The sequence below is a fragment of the Odocoileus virginianus genome, chromosome 3 (genome assembly GCF_023699985.2).
Source record: "Odocoileus virginianus isolate 20LAN1187 ecotype Illinois chromosome 3, Ovbor_1.2, whole genome shotgun sequence".
In the NCBI taxonomy this organism is placed as follows: domain Eukaryota; kingdom Metazoa; phylum Chordata; class Mammalia; order Artiodactyla; family Cervidae; genus Odocoileus; species Odocoileus virginianus.
In genome coordinates, this window is record NC_069676.1 from 64651363 (window position 1) to 64668481 (window position 17119).

Here is a 17119-nt window from a genome sequence, read left to right on the forward strand (position 1 = left end):
AACAGAGGCACAAAACCAAGTTTTTCTTAAGTGTCTTTACAATCTTATGGATTCATATCTATTTGTATTGTTTCAAGTCCATTGAATTTTGCAAATTGGTCCTCAGATTGCCCCCTCTTTGGCCAGTGGAAGCTGCCTCAAGTTGGTCCTTTGACACAGCCTTGGCAGTCATAGATAAATAGCTGCTTCTAGGCCTTTCTTTGGGGTCACAGAGAGTTGGACACAACTGAGCAACTGACCTGAACTGAACTGAGGCCTCTCTCTTTTTTTTAATTGAGATATGGTTGCTTTACAAACGCTGTGTTAGTTTCTGCTGTACAAGGAAGCGGATCAGCCATGTATTTACATGTATCTTCTCCCTCTTCAACCTCCCTCTCACAACCCCCCATCCCACCCATCTAGGCTTTTCTTTTGTAGGACAAACCTAAGTTCCAAGCCCAGCTCCACCACTTGCCAGCACTTGACCTTTTAATATAATCTAAATTCTGAGCTTCTGTTTGCTCATCTGTAAAATGGGAATAATCATAGTATTAATACTTACCTTTATAGGGTTGATGCAAGATTAAAATAGTCAAGTGCTTGGCAGTGAAGAGTAAGGGCTTAAAATGTTAGCTTTATTATTATTTGAATTAATGAAGAGAGTTATTGGGGTTTTGGAGCTTATAGATCATTGCATGCTAAGCTGCTTCAGTCGTGTCCGACTCCTTGCGACCCTATGGACTGCAGCCTGCAAGGGATTCTCCAGGCAAGAACACTGGAGTGGGTTGCCATGCCCTCCTCCAGGGGATCTTCTCAACCCAGAGATCAAACCCGCATCTCTTAAATCTCTTGCATTGGGCAGGCAGGTTCTTTACCACCAGTGCTACCTGGGAAGATCATATAGATAAGAAGGCATACAGATCATTATACCCTGAAAAATCCTGCAAAATGAACCTCACATTAATGTAAGAAAGAAGACAGTCTTTTCTGTGGACTGGCAGATGGATGGTTTGGCCGTAGAGCTGAAGACCACACTTAGAATTCAGGGCAGAAAAGAGAGTGGAGAAAGAAGCATTGGTGTGGAGAAGGCCAGAGACCACCCACCCCCGTGAGGCCAGGCACCTGCTGAGGGCAGAGGGGGAAGTCCCTTCTGAGGTCCCCGCGCCCTCCCTGGATGGGACCTTCACTGTTGCCGGAGCACATGACAGGGAGGTGAGTTGAGAGCTCAGAGAGGCGTGAAGCAGTTCTCAGCAGTTCAGCCCCGCCTGCCCTCCCACCAGGCCTCAGGAGGACGCTGGGGCAGCCGCGTCAGCCGGTCACAGCCTGGCCCAGCTCTGCGGTCGCTGGTCCTTTTCCACCCTGGTCTCTCGTTTCCTAATGAGCAAGGCGGGTCCTCTGACACTGAGACTCCAGCCCTGATGCGGGTCTCAAGCTTCCCTGGGCTTGGGGGTGGGGAGGAGAGGGGCACTCACAGGAGCAACAGTCAGCCTTCCCGGAGTTTCCTTATTGGAAATGCCAACCCACTCCAGCACTCTTGCCTGGTGAATCCCATGGACAGAGGAGCCTGGTGGGCTACAGTCCAGGGGGGTCACAAAGAGTCAGACAGGACTGAAGTGACTTTGCACACAAAGGATTAGCAGCAGCGGCTTCTTCTTCTTCATCATCTTTTTATAAAATTCAGTTTTTCAATTTTTGTTCACCTAGTCGACTGTTATTTTTGTTTTATTTGTTTTTTGCTTCGTATAGTTCTGCTTTTGTAGGTAGTAATCCCTGCACTCTCATTTCTTCAAGTTGATTTTTATCTTTCTTTAGGTTTTTGAGCAGAAAATTCAATTCATGTAATTCTGCTTTCTTAGTTTCTGTGAAATGCATCGAGACATTTATTCATGCTCTCTACCTTTCACTTCTAAATATTTTATAATTTCTATTTGAATTCCTCTTTAGCTATGAATAACCTGAGAGATATGTTTTTATAAATTTTCGCAGGCTTGGGTTATTTTCTTTGCGATAAGTTGTGTTATTGATTTCTAATTTTATGGCACGTAGTCAGTGAATATGACTTCTAGAAGGTCATATTTGGGGGAGCTTGTGAGAACTTGTTGTATGCCCTAAATCATGATCATGTTTTATTAATGTTTTGTATAGGCTTTAAAAAATGAGTTTTCTGTTTGCTGAGTGCTGAGTTCTTAAAATAGCAGTTAGCTCCAGATAGGTAAGTGCTGTTTAGAACCTCTTCAACTTCAGTGTCTGGCAAAGTTCTCATCAAAGCCGCTGTACTCTGCCAGGGTTTGAGACACAGAAATGTCCATCTCAGGCTTATTTGCTTGATGTAGCTGACAAAGAATACCATACTTCTAGGCCAAGGAAGACAATGGCGCTAATGTTTTTGCAAATCAGGTTAAATTCTCTGGAGTCTGAATTCTCTGACCCCCAGTTTAACTTCAAACTCTGGTTTCAAGTTGATAATCTTTGGCACTCTTGATAATGGATATTTGTGTTATGCAAGAATTGAAGAGTGGAACTGATAAATATCTCCTCGAATAGCAAAAACTGGAGGTTGACTTTGAGCCATGTCTCAGGGTCAGGCATGTCTTGAGGTCCTTTACTGCTGGTCTCTGTGGTCGCATGGGCATCACGTAACTTCCCTGAGCCTTGGTCTTCCATCGATTATGTGGATGTGATACCACTAGCCATGAGAGGATTGTGGTGTGAGTTTCAGTTGAGGCAACAGACATAAAAAAGTACTTTGTAAATGTAAAGGGGGCTTCCCTGCTGGCTCAAACAGTAAAGAATCTACCTGCAATGTGGGAGACCTGGGTTTGGTCCCTGGGTCGGGAAGATCCCCTGGAGAAGGGAATGGCCACCCGTTCCAGTATTCTTGCCTGGAGAATTCTGTGGAAGTGGAGCTTGACAAGCCTCAGTCCATGGGGTCCCAAAGAGTCAGACGTGACTGAGCAACTAACGCACACACACAAACTGTAAGGACATCCTCAGATATCCCACACAGGTTGAGTGCATCTGTGAAAAAGTAGCAAGGGGAAGTGGTCCCAGTGCATGTCACTTACCTCCCTGGATGCCCTGGAAGAAGCCTGGACTGGGGGGGCCTGGGAGGAATGTTTGGAGGCCCCTGAAACTCTCCGTTTCCTTCTCTTGTATCCCCTCAGCGCGGGCAACGAAACTGCAGCCATGACCACCCACGTCACCCTGGAAGATGCCCTGTCCAACGTGGACCTGCTGGAAGAGCTGCCCCTCCCTGATCAGCAGCCGTGCATCGAGCCCCCACCTTCCTCCATCATGTACCAGGTAAGTCCTCCCAGAGCACCGGGACCAGGATGAGGGGCTCAGGAATTCTGGGGACCCCCTGAGAGGGTTTGCCCTGCAGGCGGTGGGGGGGGGGTTGCTGCCTGAATCTAGAAGGTGAAAGGTGTGAACTGATGGAGTCCCCGGTGCAGTGGTGGAGCTGAGTGTAAGAAATAGATTAGCTAGTAAACGTCTACCAGCGCTATTTCTCTTCCCAGGGGAAGGCTTGTTGATCTGTTCTGACCCCAAATACCTTCCTGGCTGTTCTTGCTGTGGCACCAACCAAGGTCTTGGCAGCTCTGACCTCATGAATTAAATATCACCATTAAAAAACCCCTAGAGCCTGCCTGGGTAATTACTTTTTCTTCATGTATGTGAGAAGAGATCTTCAACTCCCCACAGCCAATAATGGCTTGGGGAAGCTAGTCACAGTTGTTTACTTTTGCCCAAAAGAGGCAAGCTCGTGACAAATTGTGATCAGATTGCTCAAACTGATCCCCACTGGGCATGGTGGGAAGGGTATTGGTGCAGCTGGAGTCAGCCTTGCAAATAGCACCTTGTCTGAGTGTGCTGGGCGAGTGTACCATGTTAAGGAAGAGTAAGTTAATTGTAAATTTTTAGCTTTTTTGCTGTATTTGACCTTTTGAAAGTTCTGGAACTGCTAAATGAGACTAAGAATAAATGCATAGTATATTTTTAATTTCATTCAATGGCTTGATTTATTAAGCACATGCCTGAAGGTTCAACTCATCAAGTTGGTTTATTCACATTGTCTAACCCACAGTAAGTTTTTAATTATGTAGATATCTTTTTATTATAAGCAATACAGCAAAGTATAACAAATAAAAATTTCCCTGAAACTATGTCTGTATATACATGCATATACACACACACATCTTTTTACCATGTAGATATATAACTTTTTTTTTTTTACCAAAAGAGGATGGTAAAAGCCTCTATGATTTGACTTTTTTAACTTAAAATTTATTCTGGGTATTTTTCCTGACAATACTACAATGCTGCCATACTATTTTTAACCAGCACATAGTACCTATGAGCCCATTTTATGGATATGCTATTATTTATTTAGCCTTTGGCTGTTAATGGACATTTGGATGGTTTCCAGTTTTTTTATTACAAAAAATTAGTGCAGTTATTATTCTTGTACAGAGGTATCTGCACCCTCAGGCAAATATTTTTGCAACAACGAAATGAAAACAGTGTATACCTTTCCTTTTCTTTAGTATCTTCACCTTTAAAAACATCTTTAAATTTGTAATGCAATTTTTAAAGGTTACATTTCATTTACAATTATTGCAAAATATTGGCTGTATTCCCAGTGTTATACAATACAACTTTGAGCCTATCTTACACCCACTAGTGTGTACCTCCCACCCCACCATTTTGCTCTTCCCCTTCTAGAAAAAAACCACTAGTTGTTCCTCTATATCTGTGAGTCTGCTTCTCTTAAAAAAAAAAAAAAAAAAAACTCCATTTTTAACAAGCTATTTAGGCTTGTATAGTTTAAGTTTTTACTTGTGAGGCTCTCTGGGTGAACCTGATTACCCATGGGAAGCAGATGCAGCCCCTGTCTGTGGCCAGCTTCTGCCCAGGGGAATGCAGGGTGGGATTTCTCAATGGAAGATGAGAGGGTGGTGTGGAGATAGATTTCCCCGGAGAACTTGGGCATTTGTTGGCAGCAGTTTATTTCCCGGACACCCAGCCATCTTGAACCTGTTTTCCAACCACTAAGTATTCCTATCCTTTAATTCCTGCAGGCTAACTTTGACACAAACTTCGAGGACAGGAATGCATTTGTCACAGGCATTGCAAGGTACATTGAGCAGGCTACAGTGCACTCCAGCATGGTAAGTCTCCGTGACCCTCAGGCACACACACAGCCCTTCCTGGTGGGGGCAGGGCTGTGGGCAGCTTCTCTTGCCAGGGCCAGGGGCTCAGCTATTCCAAGAACCCACTGCCTCAGAAGGATCCATCTCCTCAAGCCCTTTTTCAGGCCCCAACCATCCCCTGTCCATGCCTGAGCTACACTGGTCTGTATCCTCCAGCCTTGCAAATCCTGCTCACCTTTGGGGCCCAACTCTATTCCCACTGTTTGCTTTCCTGAACTTCTCTCTATCTTTGGGGTTAACAGTTGATTAGATCTTGCCTTGTTTTGTACTTTATAGATTACTGGCTGTGTGGAATTTTCGCTCTTGACCAAAGCACAAAGTTTCTCAAAGTTTTGGAGTAACACATTCTTGACTGGAGGAAGCTGGTGGCCTAAATCATTCACAGACAAGGGCCAGTGGTTTGATGGGTCTGTGTCTGACCCACCTGTGTGGGTACCTTCCTCCCTTTGGCTTTCATGATTTCACCCTCATGCATCACTGACATTTAAAGAATTCAGGGACTTCCCTGGCGGTCCAGTGGTTAAGACTGCCCTCCCAGTGCAGAGGGCACAAGTTCAATTGCTGGTTAGGGAACTAAGATCTCACATGCTGCGCACATCCTGACCTAAGACATAAAGTAAAAAGTTTAAAGTTTCTTTAAAAAGAATAAAGAACAGAAGAATTCCACAATTCCTCATTCACAGTCTCTGACTGCAGCTCGGAGGACCTTTCTCACTATATCATCGATAGGCTAAACCCTTGTCTCACCACACCCTGCCCATTCACTCAATAAATATTGTGTGCCTGCTACTTGATCAGATCCTGCTGAATGCTGAAGGGCTGAGGGGCGGAGGTGGGGGAGCACGGCGTGTATGCAGGGACAGGTGGGGTCTTAGTTCTCAATGAATCAAATGGGAAATAGACAAACTTAGCATTTATTGAACATTTTCTGTGCAGGTATTTCAAATGCAGTATCAATTAATTGTCACCTCAACCCTGGGAAGAATGTCTTATTACAATACCCACTTTATGGATGGGGAAAATGAAAGTCCAGAAAAGTGAAGTAACTTACTCAGGGTCCTGCCACTGCCAAATGACAGAGCTAAACCCATATCTGTTTGACTATAAAACATGCTCTAGACAAGTCTTTGCAGACAAAAATGTACAATGTTGAAGATAAAAGACATGGTGAAAGTTCAGAATTTTTAAGTGACCTTGAGAGGGTCAGAGAAAGCTTGTTGCAAGAAGTAGCTTTTGAGTATAGCTTTGTATATTTTGCACACATACACACATTATAACTATATATATATATACTTACATATATATATATTGTACTTTAAACTCTGTAAAATTTTCTCATACATAATATCATTGGAACCTTATTACAGCCTGTGATTTGCAAAGAGATCATTATACACATTTTCGGAATGAGAAAACTGAGACCTAGAGAAGTTAATAAGCAGGTTGCTCACAATCACACAATTAGTAAATCACAGGGCTGAACCTAGAATACTGGACTTATGATTCCCAGCTCTGACCTCCGCTGACCCACCCAATTAGAATTTTATGTCAGAGAGGAGATGGGGAGGGCATACAGCTGGTGGAAGAAGCGTAAGGAGAGGCTCAGAGGAAAAGTCTTCAGAGTTTCCCTGGATTGGAACTGTGAAGTCCATGTAGGGAAACTCTTGGGGATATTCATAACGAATTAGGTGCATAGAGGGTGTCTTAGTTTGCTAGAGCTGCCATAACAAAATGCCACTGACTGGGTGACCTAAATAACAAATTTATTTTGTCCTGTTGCTGGAGACAAGAAATCCAGTATCAAGGTGTCAGCAGGGTTGGTTTCTCCTGAGGCCTGTCTGTGCCTTCTGGCTGTGTCTTCACGTGGTCTTTTGTCTGTGTAGACACATGTAAGGTGTCTCTCTGTGTCCAAATTCAGTCAGGCTGGATAATGGCCTCATGTTAACTTAATCATCTCTCTAAAGGCCCTGTCTCCAAATATAGTCACATTCTGAGGTCCCAAGGCTAGGACTTCAACATATGAATTTGGGGTTGGGGGGTGACACAAGTCAGTTCATGACAGAGGGCTTTCCTTCATTTAATTAAAAAAAAAAGATCAGTAGCAATAGACAGTTTTCATTAATGAGGAAAATGTGAACAGAACTATACTTGAGGAATAAATTTCGCTTGTTAGTTTTGTGCAGAACGAGTAGTAAGGAGGCATGAGAGAAGCAAATACATCAGTTGAGATAAGGTTATCTACCCTGGATGTGTCAAGGGCCGGATGAGGGCAGTGGCCTGAGGAGTGGCTGAGGGGTCAGGGATGTAAGAGGCTCGGGGGGGCGACTCTGCCTGGCTTCACAGTCTGCTGGGGGCTGGGGCCGAGGGGAGCTGGAACAGTGCTGACTGAGGTTTCCTGGAAAAACCAGGCCAGGGGCACCAGTAGGGATGTCAGAGGAGGGGCCAGTGTGGAGAGGGACTGTATTCCTTTTCTATTGCTGCTGTAACCATTATCACAGATTTGGTGACCTAACATAACACAGATTCCCTTGCTTACAGTTCTTTTGGTCGAAGTCTGACATGGGATCTTACAGGATTAAATCCAGGTGTTGGCAGGGCTGCATTTGCTTTTGAAGGCACTGGAGGAGAATCTGTGGCCTTGTTTTTCCAGGTTGTAGAGGCTGTCTGCATTCTTTGGCTCAGCCCCCTTCCAGCTAGCAGTCACACCACTTCAGTCTCCATCCTCACATCTCCTGCTCTGACTGTCTCATCTCCCTTAGGACCCTTGCTATCACACTGGGTCCACCCAATAACCCAGGACAACCTCCCCATCTCGGTGTTGCTAGCTTCATTCCATCCTTTTGCCATGTAAGGAATTGTTTCCATAGGTCCTACGTTTTAGGTTGCAGACATCTTTCTGGGGGCCACTATTCTACTGACACAGGGATAGTGTTGATAAGGTTTTAGGCAAAGTCCAAAATAGGGTGCACTGCTGATGTTCATGGATAATACCCAAACCTCACCTCCTCAACAGTTTCATCCTTGTACCCTGTTCAGACTTTGTCTAGAGTAGCTTGTCAGCAGCAAGAGGCTTCATGAGATGTTCATCTTCTTGTCCTATTCCTGCCCACACTGGGGCAAGGTGGATCTCTCAAAGGGCAGGATAGCCAGAGGAAAGGGGAAGAGGAGGAGACAGTGTGTAAACCATGTAACTGACCAGCTACAAGGAACAGTCAAGGGTTCTTTTCTGGGAGTGAGGTGGGGACCTAGTGTCCAAAGTTAAGTGCTGAGAGGTACAGTCTGCCGGAATCTGAAACTTGAAGTGAATTCACATTGGGTTAAATTACGGACCTACAGGATCTTAAAAATGTAAAGAACATGAGAGAGCCTTAATCCTGCAACTATAAACCTGGGCTGCACATTGAAATCACCTAGAAAGCATTAAAAAAAAAAAAAAAAAAACCACTCATGCCTGGACCCCTCCCCCAGAGATAAAGATTTCATTCCATTGGAGTCCAGCCTGGGCATCAGGAGTTACCCAGGTGACTCATGGGTAGCCAGGTTGTGAACCAGTGATTTAGGCCAGAGATCTCCAACTTCTGGGTTCTAATGCCTGGAGATCTGAGGTGGAACTGATGTAATAATAATAGAAAGAAAGAAAGAAATATAAGAAATATAGAAATAAAATGTGCAATAAATGTAATGCACTTGAATCATCCTGAAACCACCTTCACCCCCCACCTTGGTCCGTGGAAAAATTGTCTTCCCTGAAACCAGTTTCTGGTGCCAAAAAGGTTGGGGACTGCTGATTTAGGCCAATTCTCTGCCTCCAAATGATGAAACCATGACCTTTTCCAGGTAAAAGGTGGGTCCAAGCAGAGCCAAGAGCAGAACTCATATTCCCTGAGGCTCTATCCACCACACCATCTTGACCTCTATATTCCAGGCATGATTATACAACAAACCTAACTGATGGTCAGCTGAACTGCCCACAGGGCAGAGTCCACAGCATTCTTGTGCCCTGGCCTGTTCCTAGGAGGGAGCAATGAGCGCGGATTGCGTGAGTGCTCGGTGAAAGGTTCAGTGGGTGAGTGAGTGGGATCCTAACACCTGCCAGTGGGCAGCTTGATGCTCATAATTAGACACATGTTCCCTACATGTTACTGTCACTTCCCTTTTCTGACACATGTTCTGAAGCAAAGGCAGCAGAAGACCCACAGACTTGATCTTGGTTCTTTCCGGTCTCAAGGACAACATGTTACTGATTTAAAGAGTTCTCTAAATTAAGAATTGAAAGTGTGACTCGTCAGTGACATTTGCTGTTGAAAACAAAACTATAAAAAGGAATAAGCTCCAAATTAAATCTGATCTTGTGCTAGGAAGGTATTATGAAATAGATATGATGTGTGGGATAAAAAATAATTGAGTAAAGGCTCGTTTTTGTATCAGTATGAACATTTACAAAAGAGATGGCCTAGTAATACTATTTTTTAGTTTATTTTTTGAGATGTCCTTCATATAACAGGATTCACCATTTAAAGTGTACAGTTCACTGTTTTTATGGTAGATTCACAATGTTGTACAATCATTGCCCCTGTCTAATTTCTATCACCACAAAGAGAAACCCCAAACCCTTTAGCAGTCCTTCCCAATTCTGCTGTCCCCCAACCACTAATCTGGTTTCTGTTTCTATGGATTTGATTATTCTGAACAGTTCGTCTAAATAGATCGCATAATAGTGGTCTTATGTGTCTGCCTTCTTTCACTTAGCATAAAGTTTTCAAAGTTCACCCATGTTGTAGCATGGATCAGTACTTCATTCCTTTTTACAGATGCGTACTACTCTGCTTGGCTACATCACATTTTATTTATCCGTTCATCCATCGATGGACAGTTGGGTTGTTTCTGTTTTTTTGACTATTAGAATAATGTTGCTGTGAGCAAGTGTGGAGTTTCAGTGTGGACATATGCTTTCATTTCTCTTGAGTATATACCTTAGAGTGAAATTGTTGGATCATATGGTAACTCTGTGATTTAACTTTTTGAGGAACTGCCAGACTATCTTCTCCCTAGTAATACTCCAAGCTCTCTTACAGATTGCCTAGCGTATATGTGTGCTTGTGGGCTTTGCCACTGGTGGCTCAGTGGCAAAGAATCTGCCTGCAGTGCAGGAGACATGAGTTTGATCCCTGAGTCAGGAAGATCCCTTGGAGAAGGAAATGACAACCCACTCCAGTGTTCTTGCCTAGGAAATCCCGTGGACGGAGAAGCCTGGTGGGCTATAATCCATGGGGTCACAAAGAGTCGGACACGACTAAACCACCACTGTGTTATGTTTGTATTCTATTCAGTTCTCACAAAATTCTCTGAGGTTGTTACTGTCATCATCATTATACAGATGACTGGATGGAGAATTTTAGGTTAAGTGACTTCCTGAAGGCCAAAGGGCTAAGAAGTGATGAAGCTGGGACTTCAGCCCAGATATTTAGACCCTGAGTTTAGGGTTCTTTCCACTGAAGCAGTTACTAGGTGAGGTGAGTAATCAGGTTCATTTTTCATGCTGTTGTTAATTTTACCATCTGCTCTGTATTATTTTTAAAAATCTTAATCTTGATCTTAACCATCTTCCTGAGTATGAAATAGCAGCATGGGCTCTTATTAAAATGCAAACATTATAGCACTATGTGAAACGAAAAGTGAAAGCTCCCATTTATCCAGCCCCACAGAGAGCTTGCTCCTCATAGTCTTGATATGTATTCCACCAAGATATTTTTCAATACACAATAATATTGTGGTTACTCTTGAAATCATGTCCAACTCTTTGTGACCTCATGGACTGTAGCCCAACAGGTTCCTCTGTCCATGGGATTTCCCAGTCAAGAATACTGGAATGGGTTGCCATTTCTACCTCCAGGGGATCTTCCCAACCCAGGGATTGAACTCACATTGGCAGGTGTATTCTTTACCACTGGGCTACCAGGGAAGTCCACACAATAATATATTATACTTTCACAATTTTTACTCTTTTTTTTTAAACCTACCTGCTGTGCATTCTGTTTGGCTGCTTGCTTATTTTCTTGCTATCTGGGACAACTTTTGCCGTTGGAACTAGTGGATCTGCTCCACCTTTCTGAGGTAGCTATCTGTCTTTGAAAAGTGTGTCCAGCTGATAGAGCCCTGGGGTGACTGATGAGGATAATTTAGGCCAGTGCTTCTCAAACTTATTTTGCACCAGGGAATGTGAGTTCCCTGGGGATTTTATTGAAATGCAGATTCAGATTCCAAAGGCCCAGGGAGGGGCCTGAGACTCTGCATTTCTAATAAGCAACCCCCGTCAGGCAATGCTGATACTGCTGGTCTGGAGACCGCACTGTGAGTCCAAGGATGTGGCGGCAAGGGGAGCTGTGGAGAAGTCTTCTGGCCCTGGAGTAGTTTCTCTCTGCTGAGCTCGTTTTGCTTTTCAGAATGAAATGCTGGAGGAAGGGCACGAGTATGCGGTCATGCTATACACCTGGCGCAGCTGCTCCCGAGCCATCCCCCAGGTGAGACGGTCCTGCCCCGCAAGCGGTGTCTCCACCCTCCACCCACCCCGCCCAGGTTCCAGACCTTCTCCCAGCGCCAGGGAGTGAAGCGGAGTCTCCTACCCAGGGGGGCTCACTGAACACGTGCAGAGAGCATCCCATAAAACTGACGCCAACTTCAAAAAATTCATTATCCTTTTATTTTGAAAGCAATATACGCTAACTGTACAATACCCAAACCACTGCAGAAAGATGTAAAGTAGAAAGCAAGACAGCCTCACCCCCTCCCTCCACCACCCAAATCCCTTCCTCCCACCAAAGCGTAATCACTATGGACCCTTTGCTGCATGTTCATCTGACTCTCTTTCCTCCAACAACATGAATATTTCTGATTATTATTTTGTAAATTATTGTCATTTACAAAAGCGTGTTGTTCTTATTTATATGGTTCAGCCACTTGCTTTTTTACACTTCATTCTTTATAGCTGACTTTTTTCATGTTGACACAGATAGTATTTTTATCATTATCATATTATATTCATGGGTCCCAGCATCACCAAAGCAACAAACCCCAAGTGTGTAAACAGAAACCATTCCTCTCCCTTGCTCCCAGTCCTAACCCCCAGAGGGAACTGCTTACTAGCAGCTTGGTTCACACCCTTTCAGAGTCTCTGTACCTGTATTATATATGGGCACACCAGCACATGCACTGTTTTGTGTTTTATTCAATAAAAACAGGATTAAATTACCCGTACTTTCCTGCAGCTATTTCCACCCAGATTAATGGTAGCAATCTTTCCATGTCAGGTCAGAGACCTGTCTCATCGCCCCCAACAGTTACATTAATGGTAGTGCATCATATTAATACTTTATCCATTTAATCATCGACCGGTGGATGTTTAGCTTGTGCTACCATTTTCACAATTTCTAAACAATAGTATGAAGAATGTCCTTGTGCTTATTACCCTTTGCTGACTCTTCAGTGTCGATGACCTGTTAGCAGCCTTGTGTGCACATGCTGTGAACACACCCACCACGTGGTTCTGATGTGCCGAAAACCCCTGGGCAGAGAAAACGGGCTCCTCACTGGGCCCAGGTGCGGACACGGGCTTTGCCCCAAGTGCACTCAGAGCCATGGAGAGAACATTCTTCTTTGCTTGGAAAATGGCAGAGCTCCCCGCACCCCACCCCACCTCCTCCCCACCCCAGGGTAGGACTGAGGGAAAGATGGAAGGAGGGAGACCTTGTAGATGAATACAGACGTGCGTACAGCACATGGTGGGGGCCTAGAACAGACTGTGGGGGAGGAGGGCTCCGTTCTGGGAACCAGCTGGTTTCCTTCCTGCAGCCGATGTCTAGGGAGCAGTCCTGCCTAGAAGCACTCACTCTTTATCAGGGCTGCCCCAGCCTCCTCTCACTGTGCAGCCACCATATCACTTCTCATCCTAAATGAAGTGCATTCGAGAGTGAAAACGGGCCCTGTTAATAAGACAGCAGGTGTGAACCAGGACTGCCTGGGCAAACCAGGGTGTGCGAAACCCCCTATCTCCCTGCAGGTGAAATGCAATGAGCAGCCCAACCGAGTGGAGATCTATGAGAAGACGGTAGAAGTGCTGGAGCCTGAGGTCACCAAGCTCATGAAGTTCATGTACTTTCAGGTGAGGGGTCTGGGCGGGTCTGGGCTAGGACAACTGAGAAGGCCCCCACCTTCTAGACACAAGGGTCTGGATTTCTGTGCCATGTTATTCATTCATTTGGCAAAACACTGTCTAGTGCCCCTGACCCACCCCAGGGTGAGCAAGACAGACAAGCACCCTCCCTCCATACAATTCACATCCTAGTGGGCAAAGGAGAGTATTTTGGGGGGGGGAGGAGAGACCGACCATAAACAATACACAGCAGAACATGTGCTGTGAATAAAGTGCAATTAGCAAACCTCTGGCCTGGAGAGTGTTTCCGACATGGATGAACTTTAGGGCCAGCCTCAAGGGAGGTGGCGTTTGAACTGAGATCTGTATGATGTGAAAGAGGTGGGCAGGTGATGATCCAGGGGCAGAGGGTTCCAGGCAGAAGGAACTGCAGAGGCAAAGGCCCTGCAACCTCAAGAAGCATGACGGGTTTAAGAAATGGAGCAAAACCAGGGAGGCTGCATAATGAGCTGAGGGAGTGAGAAAAGGTGAGGTTGGGGAGGTGAGCAGGGACTCAGTCATGTAGGGCATCATAGCTGTGAAAAGAACACTGATCTTCTTCAAGCATTACAGGAAGCTGTTGGAAGTTTCTGGTGACATGATCTGATCAGAGTGTTGAAACAACGTTCTTGCTGCTGTGCAGCTAGTGGGTGGGAGGTGAGGGGCAGGTGTCAAGGGCAAGGGAGCGGAGGTGAGGGGAGAAGAGTAACAGCAGGGACCAGCTGGGAGGCCAAGAAGAGCCAGTGTTTAAAGGAGGAAAAGAGAAAAGATGGCCAAAGACTCCTGTGAGGGACAGGTAAGAGGGCAAGCTGGTCATCGTGGTTTTGTTGGAAGCCATTCAGGAATGCAGGCTGAGCAGTTTAAGCCCACCCCGTGCCTGGGTGGTAGTCCTGCCATGCACTCTCTGCCCTCCATGTGTTCTACATGTATTTATGAGCCTCTTAAGTAGACATGCAAGCACTGGCCCAGGCTCAGCCCTGTGCCCAGCTCTGTGCTGGCCTCCTGGAAGTGGTGGGGAAGATTCAGATAGAGCCTTGAATACAGAGCAAGCCAAGGTTCTACCACCTTCTGGCTGTGACCTTTAAGTCATTTCAGACCTCTGACACCTTCAATATTCTCACCCTCTGGAAAGAATGCCCATTTCACATGTTTTCTTTAAGGATAAATAAGGTCCATTAGTAAAGAGCCCTATTTGTAGAGCCCTGGCTATAGAGCAGGTTTAATAACTCACAGGTGCTATTATTATCTTCATGGACCTGCCTTCAAGGGGCCTAAAAGCTCTTTGGGAAGACAGGTCCAAGATAGCAAAACTACCCAAAAATGAAGTAAGTACTAAACTTACTTGCTTTATTGAGGGCCTCCTGACAAGATGTATTTAGAGAAGGGATGCCATGGAGTAATTGGAAACTCCTCTGTCCAGGACAGTCACCAGTAGCCATGTATGGCCGTCTACATGAATTCAAATTAAATAAAATGTAAAGTGCATATCCTCCTTGGCGCTTGCATTTCCAGTGCTCGGTACTCACATGTGACGTTGTGTTGGACAGTGCAGATTCAGAACATTTCCATCATCCTGGAAAGTTTTGTTGGACTTACACTCTGGAAGGAGAAAGTGGCTTGATCTGGTCTTTGAAGGTCTCCCTATCTCCTTGCCTTGCTTCATTTTTCTCCACAGCTCATACCACATTCTGATATAGAGAATTTATTTGATATTTTGTTTTCTGTCACCCATCACTAGAGTATAAGTTCCTTTGGGTAGAGACTTTTTTTTCTGTTTTGTTCCCCGCTTTACCCCAGGGCCAAGAATGATGCTTGGCACATAGGAGATCCTCAATAAACAGCATCTATTGGATGAGTGGAGCTCTTTCTCTGACGTCCCTCTCACTGTCCATTGCTACCCCCTAATTATCCAGTGCCTGCCCCGTCCTAGGTGCTAGGATACACTCATAAACAAGACAGCATGCTTCCTCAGCAAAGACGGGGTGAATAAATTCATTGGTTTGGCTCACTTGGGGACAGGTTCTGGGCTTCCCTCTAGAAATCAGCTTAGGATTTCAGGACTCCTCCGAGGAAGACCTCTGGGCAGTTTTGCCTTTCTCTAAAAGTCCAGGCTCTGAGGAGAGCCCCCAGAGAGCCTTGACCAGCTCCCCAGCAGGGAGCTCAGCGAGCCGCCCCACCAGGCCGCCCGGTCCTGACCCGCTGCCCCTCTGCCCACAGCGCAAAGCCATCGAGCGGTTCTGCAGTGAGGTGAAGCGATTGTGTCATGCCGAGCGGCGGAAGGACTTTGTCTCCGAGGCCTACCTCCTGACCCTGGGCAAGTTCATCAACATGTTTGCAGTCTTGGACGAGCTGAAGAACATGAAGTGCAGTGTCAAGAACGACCACTCTGCCTACAAGAGGTCAGGGCTCCTCTCCCTCCCCCGCCCCGCCTTCCTGGGCAGCCGGCCTGTGGGAGAGAGAGGACAGAGCCCTCCTAACAGGCTCAGAACCAAGCTCGCCATCCCACAGACACAGCAGGGCTGGGTCTGCCTCTGTTTTTGCAGCTTAGGGAATAAGATACCGAGCTGAGCCTTGGAGAACTGGGTCTTGGCAGGGTTTTCTATCGAGGTGGAATCAAATCCTCATTTACCCCACCAATGGAGCAGCATTTTCTGTGTCCCATGCAGTCTGAGATTATATTATGATTAATATAATCCTAAAATGGTCACAGGAGTCATTCTCTGCAAGAATCAGAAAGCCAGTTCAAACTGCTCATGTGAAAGACGAAACTGGGTTGGCTCCCAGAACAGAAAAGTCCTGGTCTACCTGATCCAGGTACTCAGGTGATGCTGTTGGTCTGGTTCGCTCTGCCTCTCAGCTCATCTTTCCACCGTGTCAGCTTCATTCTAAGGCTCATTCCCCGTGTGGCCTCCAGCAGCGTCCCTCCAGTCAGCATAGCAACCCCAGTTCCTAAGGAAGGAAAAGATGCAGCTCCTTGAAAAAATTTTGCAAAAGCCCCAAGAAGGATTCTCCTTGCTCCAGCTTGGGTCCTGCGCCGATCCCTCCCTCAGACACTATGTATGAGTGTGTTGGGGTGGTGCTGATGGGAGGGGTGCTCGCCTTTGGGGTCAGTTGAGGGTCAGTGTCAGCTCACAAGAAAGAAGGACTGAGGGGGGGAGGGGTCATTCCTCTCCAAAAATTTGCATACAGCCACCCCCAAAGTGGGGGAGGGCAGGTGAAAGTAGCAAATCCACCTGTGTTGCTTGAGGCTCAGATAAGCTCCAAGGTGTCCATACATATCTCTTGGGAAGAGTTTGCTGTGTCATGATGAAGAAGGCCCCTGTCCTTGAACCATGTCCTCCTGGGGCTCCGAGGTAACTGGAGAAAGCAGACAGCAGACTGATCCTCGCTGATTTATCCTCTTGAGTGAACTGAAACCTGTCAGTACCCAGAAGGCAGAGCCCCATTCAGAAATGGCGATTTCACAGAGATCTCATAGACAGCTCATAGTACAGTGGCTTCCCCCCAAACTCTCCCCAGATGTGGTCGATTCCTGCCATCATTGTCACAGCTGACGTGCTCTGGGCACCGGCTGGGACCTTGCTGTGTCTTGTCCGTGTTCCACGGTCCCTGGTGACACGGGCTGCGCCAACTCCACCTCCAGGTCAGGCTGGAGAAGTCCCAGTGCCGTGGTTTCTTCCCTTCAAGGCCCGCCGTGTTCCCCACACCCATCATCCCTTCTGTCCCATCAGGTTAAATGGAC

At 46.0% G+C, this 17119-nt stretch overlaps 1 protein-coding gene across 2 annotated transcripts in view; it reads left to right on the forward strand.

The window, feature by feature from the left end:
- Window positions 1–3143: 3143 nt before the first annotated feature.
- CYFIP2 (cytoplasmic FMR1 interacting protein 2) overlaps window positions 3144–17119 on the forward strand; it is a 111662-nt gene continuing 97686 nt past the window's right edge. For both annotated transcript variants that reach the window (XM_020893445.2, XM_020893446.2), the window contains exons 1-5: window positions 3144–3282; window positions 5058–5147; window positions 11633–11710; window positions 13246–13347; window positions 15595–15776. In XM_020893445.2, coding sequence (XP_020749104.1) covers window positions 3166–3282; window positions 5058–5147; window positions 11633–11710; window positions 13246–13347; window positions 15595–15776 — 569 coding nt within the window. In that variant the 5' untranslated portion in view covers window positions 3144–3165. The remainder of the gene's footprint in view (window positions 3283–5057; window positions 5148–11632; window positions 11711–13245; window positions 13348–15594; window positions 15777–17119) is intronic.